The sequence below is a fragment of the Labrus bergylta genome, chromosome 13 (assembly GCF_963930695.1).
Source record: "Labrus bergylta chromosome 13, fLabBer1.1, whole genome shotgun sequence".
Lineage (NCBI taxonomy): Eukaryota > Metazoa > Chordata > Actinopteri > Labriformes > Labridae > Labrus > Labrus bergylta.
The window spans coordinates 21,565,361-21,580,414 of record NC_089207.1 but is presented as its reverse complement, the minus strand read 5'-3'; the positions used below and the strand labels follow the sequence as shown (position 1 = coordinate 21,580,414).

At 46.3% G+C, this 15,054-nt stretch overlaps 1 protein-coding gene across 1 annotated transcript in view; it reads left to right on the top strand.

Annotated features, from left to right (window-relative positions):
• The window catches only part of LOC109985180 (titin-like), a 200,169-nt gene that overhangs the window by 139,502 nt on the left and 45,613 nt on the right, over positions 1 to 15,054 (top strand). The window contains exons 186-213 of the mRNA XM_065962524.1: positions 83 to 234; positions 336 to 492; positions 623 to 904; positions 1,017 to 1,316; positions 1,425 to 1,718; positions 1,907 to 3,911; positions 4,023 to 4,710; positions 4,840 to 5,104; positions 5,245 to 5,571; positions 5,680 to 5,964; positions 6,066 to 6,365; positions 6,453 to 6,755; positions 6,878 to 7,153; positions 7,262 to 7,561; positions 7,650 to 7,952; positions 8,133 to 8,432; positions 8,522 to 8,809; positions 8,895 to 9,197; positions 9,729 to 10,031; positions 10,111 to 10,416; positions 10,788 to 11,075; positions 11,215 to 11,505; positions 11,997 to 12,284; positions 12,402 to 12,989; positions 13,303 to 13,407; positions 13,501 to 13,698; positions 13,818 to 14,114; positions 14,297 to 14,884. Coding sequence (XP_065818596.1) covers positions 83 to 234; positions 336 to 492; positions 623 to 904; positions 1,017 to 1,316; positions 1,425 to 1,718; positions 1,907 to 3,911; positions 4,023 to 4,710; positions 4,840 to 5,104; positions 5,245 to 5,571; positions 5,680 to 5,964; positions 6,066 to 6,365; positions 6,453 to 6,755; positions 6,878 to 7,153; positions 7,262 to 7,561; positions 7,650 to 7,952; positions 8,133 to 8,432; positions 8,522 to 8,809; positions 8,895 to 9,197; positions 9,729 to 10,031; positions 10,111 to 10,416; positions 10,788 to 11,075; positions 11,215 to 11,505; positions 11,997 to 12,284; positions 12,402 to 12,989; positions 13,303 to 13,407; positions 13,501 to 13,698; positions 13,818 to 14,114; positions 14,297 to 14,884 — 10,380 coding nt within the window. The remainder of the gene's footprint in view (positions 1 to 82; positions 235 to 335; positions 493 to 622; positions 905 to 1,016; positions 1,317 to 1,424; positions 1,719 to 1,906; positions 3,912 to 4,022; positions 4,711 to 4,839; positions 5,105 to 5,244; positions 5,572 to 5,679; positions 5,965 to 6,065; positions 6,366 to 6,452; positions 6,756 to 6,877; positions 7,154 to 7,261; positions 7,562 to 7,649; positions 7,953 to 8,132; positions 8,433 to 8,521; positions 8,810 to 8,894; positions 9,198 to 9,728; positions 10,032 to 10,110; positions 10,417 to 10,787; positions 11,076 to 11,214; positions 11,506 to 11,996; positions 12,285 to 12,401; positions 12,990 to 13,302; positions 13,408 to 13,500; positions 13,699 to 13,817; positions 14,115 to 14,296; positions 14,885 to 15,054) is intronic.

Genomic DNA, 15,054 nt, shown 5'->3' with positions numbered 1-15,054 from the left:
TCACATTTTATAACAGCAATCTATTCAATTTATTCACTTTTTCCTCTCAACCCAAATAATGATCCTCTGTTCTTTCCAACAGTGAAACCCGGTCCACCGGTTAACCTCCAGGCCATCGACTTCTCCAAGGAGTCAGTCACTCTGTCCTGGCAGCCGCCCACCGACGCCGGCAGAGGAAAGATCTTTGGATACCTACTGGAGTTCCAGAAATCCGGAGAGGAGGAGTGGAGCAAGGTCGGATGGTTCCTCAGTTAGCATGATATCTTCTTCAACAGTTCTCTTGTTGTGTAGAAGTGAAAGTGAATATTGAACTCTTGTCCTCATGCTGTCCTCAGGTGAACCAGACACCAGACTCCTGCCAGGAGACTAAGTTTAAGGTGATCAACCTGGAAGATGGTGCTCTGTACCGCTTCAGAGTCATGGCCGTCAATGCTGCCGGAGAGTCTGACCCAACTAACCTTCAAGAGCCAATCAAAGTGCAGGACAGACTGGGTGAGATGTCACTTCAGTGGTTAATAATTTTTTAAACCACTGTCTCTGATTTGAGAATTGCTTTTACATCAAATGAGGTATTATGGAGTGAATGACCAGTAATTCATCTATGTATCTCCCTCCCTCTCAGAGCCCCCAGATCTGATTCTCGATGCAGGAATGACCCGAGAGGTGAAGGCCATGGCAGGCACTCACATCCCTCTGATTGCCACCATCATTGGCGTCCCATTCCCCACTGTCACCTGGAAGAAGAACGATGCAGATGTACCCACTAGTACTGACATTGATACCAACCAGACTAGTACCAAGCTGGAGATTAGGTTCTGTAACCGTGGTGACTGTGGAGACTACACCCTCACTGTGGAGAACCCAGCTGGATCCAAGACTGCCACCTGCACTGTGCTGATCTTTGGTGGGGAATTAATTTAGCAAAGTATCCGTGATGAGACATTTATGTATGTATTTTTCATTAATAAAGGGGCAAGCTCAACAGTTTGGTTCTGTTCCTCATGTGTTTTCTCCAGACAAACCTGGTCCCATCCAGCACCTCCGGGTGTCTGACATCAGGAGTGACTCTGCCTACCTGTCCTGGAAGGACCCGGAAGACAACGGAGGAGCCCGCATCACTAACTTTGTGGTGGAGAAGAAAGACACGGCATCTACTCAGTGGGTCCCCGTCTGCTCAACATCCAAGAAACGAAGCATGATGCTGAAGCACCTGATGGAGGGCACATCCTACTCGTTCAGAGTGGCTGCTGAGAACCAGTATGGCCGCAGTGAATACGTTGAGACGCCAAAGGCCATCAAGGCAATGAACCCACTGTGTAAGTATCAGACCTATCATTAGTCATTATCCTTAGGGATGAAGGATGTTATGAACGTTCAAGCTCAGTCTGTCAAACCTTTGTTTCTCCTTTTTTATATTCCTTCAGTCCCTCCTGGCCCTCCCAAAGACCTGCACCATGATGATGTGGACAAGACTGAGGTGTGGTTGGTCTGGAACTGGCCTGACCGCAATGGAGGAAGTGAGATCACAGGCTTTCTTGTAGAGTATCAAGAAGAGGGAGAAAAGGAGTGGGACGAGTGGAAGACTGTAAGCATCCCTGAAAGTCATGTGACTGGCCTGGAGGAAGGAAAGACTTACCGCTTCAGAGTGAGGGCTGAGAACGCTATTGGCCTCAGCAGACCTGACACCACTGTACCTATCCTCTGCCAGGAGAAACTGGGTGAGATATAGGACAAATGGCAGATGTTATGTTGAGTTATTAAACAGTTACTGTTGTAGCATCATCATTGTAGATGTAGCTGGTAAAGCTTTAATAGGTAAACACATTTGCCAGTTTTATTATTTCAGTGTTTTTATGAATATATACAGTGTGTTTGCATAGGTTAACCTCTGTTTGCATGTCCACAGTGCCTCCCATTCTGGAAGTGGACGCTAAGCTCATTGAAGGCATCATTGTTAAGGCTGGCACCACCATTAGGCTGCCAGCTATCATGAGGGGAATTCCTGTTCCAACTGCCAAGTGGACCGTTGAAGGAGAGGAGATCGTGAGCAAGGGTAACACCAAGATCGACACTGACAACTTCTCCTCCGTGCTCAGCATTAATGAGTGCACCAGAAACCACACTGGCACCTACCTGCTCACTGTGTCGAACCCTGCTGGAACCAAGACAGTGGGCTTGTCTGTCACTGTCCTTGATGTTCCCGCTGCTCCTATCGGGCCTGTCAACATCCTGGAGGTCTCACCAGACTCAATGATGATTGAATGGCGTCCTCCCAAGGATGATGGCGGTAGTCCTGTAACAAACTACATCATTGAGAAGAGAGAGTCAAACAAGGAGACATGGGGAGGTGTTAGCTCTAGCAGCCTAGCCACACAGCTCAACATCACACGCCTGCAGAAGGGAGTCGAGTATGTTGTTCGCATCCGTGCTAAGAACAAGATGGGCACTGGTGCTCCTCTGGAGAGCAAGCCTACAGTTGCAGAGCACTCCTTCATGCCACCAAGTGCACCTGGAAAGCCACAACCCTCTGACATCTCAGAAGATGCTGTCACTGTTGGCTGGACCATGCCACTGACAGATGGTGGCAGCCAGATCACTGGCTACATCATTGAGCGTAGACATAAAGGAGGAAAATGGATCCGTGTCAACAAAACACCCTGCAAGGATCTTAGGTACAGAGTCCTGGGTCTATTTGAGGGTAATGAATATGAGTTCAGAGTGTTTGCTGAGAATATCGCTGGCTTCAGTGGCCCCTCTCCCACCTCTGACCTCTGCAAGCCCTGCAGGCCCATCACTGTCCCCCGTCCCCCTGTCAACCCCAGAGTTAAAGATTACAGCAAGACAACTGCTGACTTGGTGTGGACCAAACCCTCAAAAGATGGAGGAAGCCCAATACTTGGCTACACTGTGGAAATGAAAAAGGCAGATACAGAAGAATGGAAAAAAGTGAACCTGGATGATTTTGTTAAGCAGTGTGCCTACAGTGTGAAGGGTCTGGAAGAGGGTGTGACCTACAAATTCCGTGTCTTTGCCTCCAACATGATTGGGGATGGGGAGCCGAGAGAAATCCCAGACTCCATCACTGCTCAGGACATTCTTATCCCTCCAGAGATTGAGATGGATGCCACCTGCCGTGAGCGACTCACTGTGCGTGTTGGACACAACATTAACATCATTGGGTACATCAAGGCCCGTCCTGACCCTGAAGTCATTTGGTCAAAGGAAGAGTTGGTTCTGGAAAACAGCAAGCGTGTCACCATGATTCAGAACCTGCCTGTGGCACACCTGAGGATCAAGGAGGCCACTAGAGCTGACCATGGAAAATATGTTCTGAAAGTTTCAAATGAAGGTGGTGAGGCTTCTTGCACCATTACAGTCAATGTGCTGGACAGGCCTAGCCACTGCCAGAACCTGCACACAACCTATGCAACAAGGGATTCATGCATGATAAACTGGGAGGCTCCTACGGATAACGGTGGATCTGAGATCACCAACTACATTGTAGAATGCCGTGAGCCAAGCATTAGCATGTGGTCTATGATCTCCTCAAATTGCACCAATCGCAAGATCAAGGCCAAGCTAATGGATGGCCACGAGTACCTGTTTAGGGTATGTGCTGTGAACAAGATGGGACCAGGAATCTCTGTGGAGACCAAAACTCCTCTACTCGCCATCGACCCCATTGAGAAGCCCGGTGAGCCTGAGAAATTCAGAGCCACTGACGTTGGTAAGAACCATGTGTATCTAAGGTGGAGGAAGCCTGACTATGATGGTGGCAGCCCCAACATCTCATACAACCTGGAGTTCAAAGCCAAAGATGCTGAGGAGTGGAAGAAACTCAACGCTGGTACTCTTACTGACACCTTCTTCCTGGCTGACAAGTGCCAAGAGAACCAGACGTACACCTTTAGGTAGGTTACTGTGTTCTTATCTAAACAGGTCATATCTGTGTTTTGCAGGTTGTTTGTTTGCCCAATGTAGTTTAAATTACTTTTAAAAATATATTTAAATTTGTTCCCCAGGGTGCAGACCGTCAATGAAGGAGGTGAGAGTGACTGGGTGAAACTTGCTGATATCCTGGTGAAGGAGGAGATCCAGAAGCCTGTAATTGACTTGAAGTTGGCAGGAACTCTGACAGTAAAGGCTGGAGAGTCAGTCAGAATGGAGGCTGGACTGAGAGGAAAGCCTCAACCTGAAGTCAAATGGACAAAAGACAAGGCTGTTGGAGACAACCCAAGGATCAGCTATGAGACTGGCCCAGACTACTCTAAGTTCCTTTTGACTAAGTCCAAGCGCACTGACACTGGAAAGTTTATCATCACAGCCACCAACTCGGCTGGCACCTTTACTGCCTATGCCACCATTAATGTCCTGGATGTCCCCGGTCCTGTGAGAAACCTCAGGATAACTGGCATTGGAGCTGACAAGTGCAGAGTGGTATGGGATGCTCCAGAGGATGATGGAGGTTGTGAAGTGGACAGCTACATCCTCGAGAAATGTGAGACTAGGAGGATGGTCTGGTCCACATACTCCGCCTCAGTGGTCACACCATACTGCAATGTTATCCGTCTGGTGGAAAGCAATGAGTACATCTTCAGAGTTAGGGCTGAGAACAAGATGGGAACTGGCCCCGCAATGGAGAGCAAGCCTGTCACTGTGAAGACCCAGTTCAATAAACCTGGACCCCCTGAGGCCCCTGAGGTCACCAAGGTAAGAGTCCCACAGATTTTCTTGATATTGACTCACATGACAAACACCTCAGTCTTTTCTAACATTCTAAAAACGAATTCATCAGACACTCAAGTTTCTTTGTTATTCATACATATTTTTGTGATGCAGGTTAGTAAAGATGAGATGACAGTTGTCTGGGCTCCTCCTGAGAACGACGGAGGAAAGTCCATTACTGGCTACATTCTGGAGCGGAAAGAGAAGAGGGCGGTGCGCTGGGTGCCCTGCAACAAGAGCCCCATATCTGAGAGACGCATGAAAGTCACCAACCTGATTCCCAACCACGAGTACCAGTTCAGGGTGAAGGCTGAAAATGAAGTCGGCCTGGGAGAGCCAAGCAAAGCCTGCAGACCTGTTGCAGCTAAAGATCCAATCGGTGGGTGTGAACTTTCTTTTCACAGTTCAGTTTACGTCTAACATTTACTCACTTGTCTTCTACTACAGGAAGCTAAAGATGTCTGAGACTTCTGCTGTGTCACTGATTTGATTAAACATGGATACTGTTTCTACCTGCAGAGCCTCCTGGTCCCCCTGCAGGCCTGAAGGTTGGTGACAGCACCAAGACTTCCATCACCCTGTCTTGGTCTAAACCTGTGTATGATGGCGGTGCCCCCATCATCGGCTACAGCCTGGACATCAGGCTCAAGAGCGAGGCAGACCCTGAAAATCCCACAGTGGGCTGGAAGAGGATTGACACACATGGCCCATTGGTGCTCACAGAGTTCACCATCGGTCAGTTGGATGAGAAGCTAGAGTATGATTTCAAGGTGTCAGCCAAGAACCAGGTTGGCTGGGGACGCCACGCATACTTGAAGGAAGCAGTCTCACCCAAGGAGATCCTGGGTAAGAGTTAGTAGTTACTAAAGCAACAACATATTGTGTAAACAATACAATACACAACATGATAAATTTGAACAAAACTGATGAACCACTGTGTTTCTATGGCAACAGAGGCTCCAGAGATCGAGCTGGATGCCAGTCTGAGGAAAGGACTGGCTGTCAGGGCTGGTTGTCCAATCAGGCTTTTCGCTGTGATCAGAGGAAGACCTGCCCCCAAAGTTACATGGAAACGTGTGGGAGTGGAAAACTTGATCCGCCGTGGTCATGTGGACCAGGTTGACAGCATGTCCTTCTTGGTCATCCCTGAGAGCACCAGAGAGGATTCTGGGCAATACTCACTGACTCTGTCAAACTCATCTGGAGAGAAAGCTGTGTTCGTCCGAGTCAAAGTCCTAGGTGAGAAACAAAATAAGAATGATAAAATCTTGACTGTAAATTTTTACAACAGTTTTCATTGTTAAGGAAACTGTTTGTTAAAAGTGATTCATACTCTGCAGATACTCCTGGTCCTGTTGGCGGCCTGTATGCAACCGATGTCACCAAGACATCGGCCATGCTGTCCTGGTTGCCACCAGATAACGACGGCGGTAGCCCAATTACCAGCTACATTGTGGAGAAACGTGAGGTGGACAGGAAGACTTGGAGCAAGTGCATAGAGGACCTCAGGAAGACCAGCTTCAAGGTGACCACAATGACACCTGGCATCGAGTACTACTTCAGAGTTGTGGCCTGCAACAAATATGGAATCGGAGTTCCTCAGGACTCGCCCAAGTCCTACCTGGCTGTTGACCCCATCAGTGAGTGTCCCCCAAAGACTTTGTTCCGTTGTCTCTGTTGTTTTTACCTTTGAATTCTTCCTATAACCTGCTGTGTGTATAATTCAGGTGAGCCAGACCCTCCCAAGAAGATGGATGTCTTGGAGATCACAAAGAACAGTGCCACACTGGGCTGGCTGAAGCCACTCCGAGATGGAGGGGCCAAGATCAATGGCTATGTGGTGGACTACCAGGAGGAGGGCTCACCCGAGGACAAATGGACTCCCTATTCTGTGGTCAAAGACCTGACCATAGTGGTGGTTGGTCTGAATGAAGGAAAGAAGTACAAGTTCAGAGTGGCGGCCAGAAACTCAGTGGGAGTCAGCCTGGCCCGAGAGGCTGAAGGGGTGTTTGAGGTCAAAGAGCAGCTCAGTGAGTAGACCAGCTTATAAATATACTGCAGACTTGCATTACACAGTGGAGACAATTTAAATATTTGTTGAAGTCATCTAATTTATCTCTCAAGTAACTTTTTGTTTTTGTTTTCCTCCCAGTGCCTGCCAAGGTCATCATGCCCGACATTGTGACTGTTAGAGCTGGATCCAAGATGGTGGTTGAGGCCATTGTGGCCGGTAAACCTGCTCCCTTCTGCAAGTGGAGGCAGGGCAATGAGGATGTGCTGACCTCTGACCGCCTGTCTGTGGTTAAGACTCTTACAACATGCACCCTTATAATCAAGAACGTTACAAGAAAGGACAGTGGTTACTACAGCCTTTCGGCCGAGAACAGCTCTGCCAAAATCAACCAGATCCTCAGGGTTACAGTCATGGGTTAGTCTGAGCAAAGTTTCTAAATGATGCAAATAATACTCAATGATGAATAACAGCTCATTAATTAGGCTCCAAAATCTCATGTATACATATTCTGCATCTCTACAGACATCCCTGGACCCCCTGAAGCCCCTATGGAGATCACTGAACAGGAAATCGATGCCTGCACTCTGCTCTGGAACTCCCCACAGGAGGATGGTGGCAGCAACATCACCAACTATATTGTTGAGAAGTGTGATGTCAGCCAGGGTGACTGGGTCCCTGTATCCACTTCATGCACCAAAACCAGCTTCAGAATTACCAAACTTACTCCTGGTAAAGAGTACTGCTTCCGGGTTCGTGCTGAGAACAGGTTTGGCATCTCTCAGCCCATCTACTCTGAAAAGATGATTGCCAGATATCCATTTGGTAAGTTTTAGCAACAATGTTTAACAGAAACCGCTTAACAGAATTAAAGATTGGACAACATGCTCTAACTGTTTTCTTTTGTCCGAAGACCCCCCCAGCGAGCCAAGGAACCTGCAGATCAACAAGGTCAGTAAGGAATCAGCCATCTTGTCATGGGAGCGTCCCAGCAGTGACGGCGGCACTCCCATTACTGGATTCTGCATTGAGAAGAAGGAGAGGAATAGTCTCCTGTGGGTAAAAGCCAACGAGACTGTGGTCAAATCTACCCAGTACACCTGTACTGGCCTGATCGATGGCCTGGAGTACACCTTTAGGGTGTCAGCTCTCAACCTGGCTGGACAGGGCAAACCCTGCAAACAGACCGACTTTATCACCGCCAGGACTGCTGTCGGTACGATTATGTCCTATGACTGACTCAATGATGTACTAGTTATCTTGTGCAGCCTTTATTCATATGTTTAGTTTGTAGTCATATTGTGCAATAGGAAAGTTAGTTTACAGGCAACCTCATTCTTTCTCATTGTTCAGAGATGTTTGCTTAGCTCAAAATTCTCTGTTTCTTAACATACAGATCCTCCAGGTAAACCTGAGCCCATGGATGTGACCAAGAGCACTGTCTCATTGGTCTGGTCTCGTCCTAAGCATGACGGTGGCAGTAAGCTAATTGGCTACTACATGGAGTACACAAAGTTTCCAGAGGAGAAGTGGACACGCTGTAATGCCAACTGCATGAACATCCAGACGGAGAACTATGTGGTAACCGGCTTGGAGGAATTCCAGCAATACCAGTTTAGAGTCATCGCCAAGACTGCTATCAACCAGAGCCAGCCCTCCGAGTTGTCTGACCCCATCCCTGTTATTGCAGAGAACGGTACATCTCTACAGAGCCAGAGAACTAACACTGACAGATTAAATGATTGTGAAATATCAATTATTGTTTTCCCTTCTTCATTTGTGCAGTTCCTCCTCGTGTGGAGCTTGGTCTTGAAATGAAGAACCTGATCGTGGTGAAAGCCGGAGAGAACGTCTCCCTTGATGCTGAGGTGTGGGGAAAGCCGCTGCCCAAAGTGAGCTGGAAGAGAGATGGTGTTCCTCTGGTACTCGTTGAGGGGATGAAGATGGCCCAGAAGAAACATGTCCACCTGCTGGATCTTTTCTCCGTCACCAGAAAGGAATCTGGAGACTACTGCATCACAGCTGAGAACATCAACGGCAGCAAGTATGCTACCATCAAGGTCAAGGTGCTCGGTAAGTTGGATTTAAAGATGATTTGTTGGTGGTCTTATTGCCTAAAAACAAATCGAAAGCCAATCCTCCTCTTTCCTCCATGCAGACAAACCAGGCCCCCCAGCTTCAGTGAAAATTGCAAAGGTCTTTGCAGACCGCGTAAAGGTGCGCTGGGAGCCCCCGCTTGCAGATGGCGGCTCTGAGATCACCAACTACATTATTGAGAAGCGAGAGACCAGCAGGGCTAACTGGGCGCTGGTCACAGCTAACATCCATGGACACGTCACAGATTGCTCAGTAGAGAAACTCATTGAAGGACACGAGTACCAGTTCAGAGTCAGTGCTGAGAACCAGTATGGTGTGGGAGACATCATCATGACTGACCCTGTTATGGTCAAGAATCCTTATGGTATGTTCAGACATGTAAACCAAACCGTGAAACATCAGCATCTCAAGTTCATTTCAACATAGTTTAAGTACTCTTCAAACTATGTCAAACATCCTGTAGGAACAAATTATTTGTGTCTTATTTCATGGTGATGCTTTACAGTAGTCCATTTAAGAAGATATAGAACCATGCCATTGGCTCATCCAATCAAATCAGTTTGTGCTTTTGGGTGTAGTCAGAAGACAAACCTTAGATATATGCCTTCTGGTAAAATACAGCAAAATTAATTTAGCCAAAAAAGTTATGTATTTTTTTTTGTGGGGGGGGATTCAACAACTTATATGGTTTGATAAACATCTTAATGACTACTGTTTTCCTCTGGTATTATCAGACATTCTAACATAAGCATTTCCAAATTTACAATCTCTAGTCGATGCAATATTCATTGACCGGCCTGTTACAATAACTCTGAATGTTCTCCATACTATACTGACACATGTTTGTTTTATGAAACCACCTGTCCACTCCAACACTGATGATCCCTTTCTTCAGATGTTCCTGGACCAAGTGAACCCCCCGTCATCACAAACATCACCCAGAACTCCATGACAGTGAGCTGGAAGGCCCCTGCCAACGATGGCAAGGCTCCCATCCTGGGCTACATGGTTGAGAAACGTGAGGCCACCGAGCTGGCTTGGGCCAAGGTCAACCGACGCCCAGTCATTGACAGATCAATCAAGGCCATTCAGTTGACTGAGGGCTCAGAGTATGAGTTCAGAGTTATTGCCATTAACAAAGCCGGTCTAGGCAAACCCAGCGACGCCTCCAATGCTGCTCTGGCTGTTGACCCTGTCTGTGAGTAAATGCTTTAAAAACCCCTTAATCACAAACTCTGTGATTATTCTCTAACTAATGTGACCCTATCACCCTCCAGATCCTCCTGCCCCTCCTGCCTTCCCCAAGGTAGTGGACTCCACCAAGAGCTCCATCAGCCTGAGCTGGACCAAACCAGCATACGATGGTGGCTGTGAGATCATCGGCTACCTGGTGGAGAGTAAGCGAGTGGATGGAGAGAACTGGACAAAGTGCAACATCCCAAAGAAGCTCCAAGCCACCAAATTCTTAGTGACCAGCCTAATGGATCAGACAGAGTACCAGTTCAGAGTCTCCGCCGTTAACAGAATCGGCTTCAGTGAGCCTAGTGAGATCCCTGGAAACCACATGGCCAAGGATATCTTGAGTATGTTCCACCAATTTATTTTAATAAATAACCTCCAAGCACGAAGCCATTGAATCTGAATTTTCAAATCTCTGAATGGATGATGTTCAGTCCACAGGTCGTATTTTCTGGTCAGCAACAGGACATGTGTTTTGTTTTTTTTGCTGTTCATTAATGAATAATTGTTAAGAATTCTGGTGTTTTAAAACATGTTTACTTTTTTTTCTTATATTAGTTTAAATGTTTCTTAGATGGTGAAGTTGTTAAATTACTTCAGTCAAATGTTTAACTGTCAAGGCTGTAACGTAATCCTACAGTTCTGACATAAATGGAATAAAGAACGCAAAGGATCAGAAAACTAAGATTAATAAACAATTTTTTGTGTCCTTCAGTTGCCCCTGAAGCCGAGCTGGATGCTGATCTGAGAAAAGCGTTGGTTCTTAGAGCTGGCGTCACTATGAGGATCTATGTCCCACTGAGAGGACGTCCAGCGCCAAAGGTGACGTGGACCAAAGTGGACGCTAACCTGAAAGACAGGCAGAATTTGCTGATCAAGACGTCCGAGTGGGACACCCTACTGATGATCGAGAATGTTAACAGATATGACGCAGGCAAATATGTCCTGTCTCTGGAGAATGGCAGCGGCTCAAAGAGCTACACCATCGTTGTCAAAGTTCATGGTAAGTGTAGTCCATCACTGGATCTGCTGAACCTGAACAGATGCAAGATATTGTAAAACATGATATAAAAACTCATTATCTGAATCTACTAAAAAGGTCTACAATGGACTTTCCTGTTCCTACTCTCTCCTTCTCTCAGATTCTCCTGGACCACCTGTGAACCTGATTGTGAAGGAGACTTCCAGAAGCCATGCCTGCATCACATGGGACGCCCCTCTGATCGATGGCGGCAGCCCAGTGAAGAGCTACGTTGTAGAGAAACGTCTGGCTGAGAGGAAGGCCTGGACCTGTGTGTCTGCCGAGTGCCCCAAGACCTCTTTCAGGATCCTCAACCTAGAAGGGGGACAGGCTTACTGCTTCAGAGTGCTGGCTGAAAATGCATACGGCATCGGAGAGGGCTGTGAGACCGCCGGCAGCGTCCGCGCCTCAGGTACATGCAAGTCATCATCAATTAGAATATTTGAAATAGGGAAAAATTTAAATTCTCAGTGAAATAAAACAAATGTGTTTCAATAATGAAAAGAATGAGCTTTGTTGTTAGTGCAACATTTGCAAAATGTGAAGCAGTATAATGGTCTTTGAATTCATGGAAGCTGAAGGCCATGCTGCAGAAATACGTTTTGATCTTCTTAAAAGTCTTGATTGGGTTAGCTTCCCTGATATTTAAAGGCTGTGTGCCGTGCAGCTTAGGAAAATATTTAGCGAAGGCTGAATCCCTGATTTTCCCTCAGATATTATGGGGAACCTCTAATAAACCAGTTTTAGATCATTAGAGGTAGAGAACTGGAAGTGGACCTGGAAGTCTCATATTTGTTTTATTCACATTTGAGACAAAGGAAGTTGTCTGGAGTCCTATAACCCTGTCAGCTTGTTTTTTTGAACAACAAATTAAGTCTTTGATCATCTGTCTTGCCCCTTCAGAGCAACCTGGTCCAGTGACGGACTTCAAAGCTCAGAAGACCACAAAGGACTCCATCACTGTGGGCTGGAAGAAACCCATCAGTGATGGCGGAAGCCACGTGACAGCTTATATCTTGGAGCAAAGTGAAGGTGAGGAGAAGTGGAAACAGATCATGAAAGGAAAGACCAATTCACATACCATCAGCGAGCTTGCCCAGGGCAAGGAGTACTTATTCAGAGTCAAAGCGCTCAACGAGTCCGGAGAGGGACCACCCACCGAACTCACAGCTGTTGCCAAAGATCAGTTTGGTGAGTTATCAACCTGACTCAGCCATCATGCTAAATATTAATATTTCTTGTTAATATAGAACATCAAATGTCTGTTTCCTAACTGTTTTTGAGTTCAAAACATTCTTTGGGTTTCAGTGAAGCCTGACTGCAACCTGAGCAATCTGCACGATGGTTGCCAAGTAGTGAAGGAGGGCAGCACCACGCGTGTCAACATCCCCCTCATCGGAGTACCCTACCCCACTGCAACCTGGAAGAAAGGTGACGTGATGCTGGGAGATACTGGCCGGATGTGTGTGGAGGCATCTCAGGGCATCAGCACTCTGCTAATCAGAGACTGCCAGAGAGGAGACGCAGACACCTACACAATCAACGTCAAAAACAGCGCAGGCTCTAAGGACTGCAAGATCCAGCTTAAGGTAGTCGGCAAACCCGGTATCTGCACTGGACCCATTAAGTTTGACGAAATAACCGCCGATGGCATCACCCTGGAATGGGGACCGCCTAAAGACGATGGCGGAGCTGAGGTGTCTAACTATATTGTAGAGAAGAGAAGGACAACTGACAACAAGTGGGCCACAGTGGCTTCAGCCATCCAGAAGACCACCATGAGAGTGATCCGGCTCCATGATGGGATAGAGTATATCTTCAGAGTGTTTGCTGAGAACAAGTACGGAGTTGGAGAGTATCTTAGGTCTGACCCAGTCGTCGCCCAGCATCCATTCAGTGAGTATCACACTTCAAAGTGGTATTTCAAGTTGAATGAAAAAAATTCAAAGTTCATTACATTTTGGCCTAATATAACTTCATTCTAGCTTTTTCAGTTTGTGTTTCACCATTATAATGATCAGCCCACATTTGCAGAAGTTTGAATATTACTGATTTTAAATGTATTCTAACTCAAGATCTTAACAAAAAATATCTACTTTTATCCAATATAACTGGAAGTGTCTTGACCGTTGTTTGTGGCATTCCAATGTTTGTCTTGTTTCTATAAGAATACTAATTCTTCCCATTCCTCCTTTTCTTTTTTCTCTAGATGTGCCTGAGGCTCCTGCTCCTCCAGAAATAATGAGCATCCGCCACGAGTCAGCAATCTTGACCTGGGCGGATCCAAGGGACTCTGGTGGCTCCCCGATAACTGGTAACAGACTATAATGGAAAACAGTTTTTAGTTCAGCGTGAGTACCTATCAAATAGTAAACAGCAATGATCATAACTGGTTTGTGCTCTCTAGGATATCATGTGGAGTTCAAGGAGAGAAACAGTTTAATGTGGAAACGAGCCAGTAAGACTCCTTTGAGAGTGAAGGAGGTCAGAGTCACTGGCCTGATTGAGGGACTCGAGTATGAATTCAGGGTAATGGCCATGAACGTGGCTGGCCTAGGAAAGGCAAGCAAGGTCACTGAGGCTGTGGTCGCCCTGGATCCTATTGGTTAGTAAACGGCATTTTGAATGTTTTTTTCTATTGTGAGAAAAAAAATCTTATGACATCTCTGAAGTTTGATTAAAATACTAAAATGCTTTTAACACACTTATTGTGTGTTCTCTTAGATCCTCCTGGCAAGCCTGAGGTGATTAGCGTCACCAGGACCACAGTCACTCTGATCTGGACCGCTCCCAAATACGATGGTGGCCATAAGCTGACTGGTTACATGGTGGAGAAGCTGGAGACTGGAGGAAAGGCCTGGATGAAGGCCAATCATGTCAACATCCAAGGATGTGCCTTCACCGTCACTGACCTGACAGATGGAGCTCAGTATCAGTTCAGGATCAGAGCAAAGAACTCTGCAGGGGCTATAAGTGTTCCTTCTGAGTCTACCGAGCTTTTGACTTGCAAGGATGAGTACGGTAAGCTGAGCACCAAACTAAATTGGGGAATTTGGCAATTAAAACGTTTACGTGAACATGGACCTATTATATATTTGTATCAAAGTTTTTATAATGCAATGTCTTAAAAGTCTTGTTGTTATAACTTTAACTTAAGATCTTGTAGACAATCACTAAATCACTTATTTATATCCCTTATACAGAGCCCCCAACCATAACTATTGACCCAGACATGAAGGAAGGTGTATCAGTCAGGGCAGGAGATACCATCGTGGTCACAGCCTCCAAGATTATTGGCAAACCTCCCCCCACTGCTGTCTGGTCAAAGGGAGGCCGCGAGTTCAAGACCTCTGACATTGTCACCATCACTAGCACCCCTACCTCTTCCAGTCTGGCTATCAAGTATGCAAGCCGAAAGAACACAGGAGAGTACACCATAACTGCCAGCAACCCTTTCGGCATCAAGGAAGAACATGTGAAGGTGAAGGTTCTAGACGTGCCTGGACCTCCAGGCCCTATTGAAGCCAGTAACATCTCAGCTGAGAAGTGTACTCTGACCTGGCTTCCACCAGACGAGGATGGAGGCTGCACTATCAAGTCCTACATACTTGAGAAAAGAGAAACCAGCCGCCTGCAGTGGACCAAGCTAGCTGAAAATGTCATGGACTGCAGACATGTAGCACACAAGCTGATTAAGGGCAACGAGTATATTTTTAGAGTATGTGCTGTGAACCAGTATGGCACTGGAGACTCAAGCCAGTCTGGTCCAGTCAAAATGGTTGACAGTTTCGGTAAGTTTATATGGTTTACGTTTAAAAATTATTGCATGATATAAAATGAAATGTAAATAATGAAGATGTGGATAATCAAAAAACTACATGACAAAGGCAAAATATCAAAGCATGAATACCATGAATACAAGAGTCAAAGGTTTAAATAATGTATATATATACATTGTGTT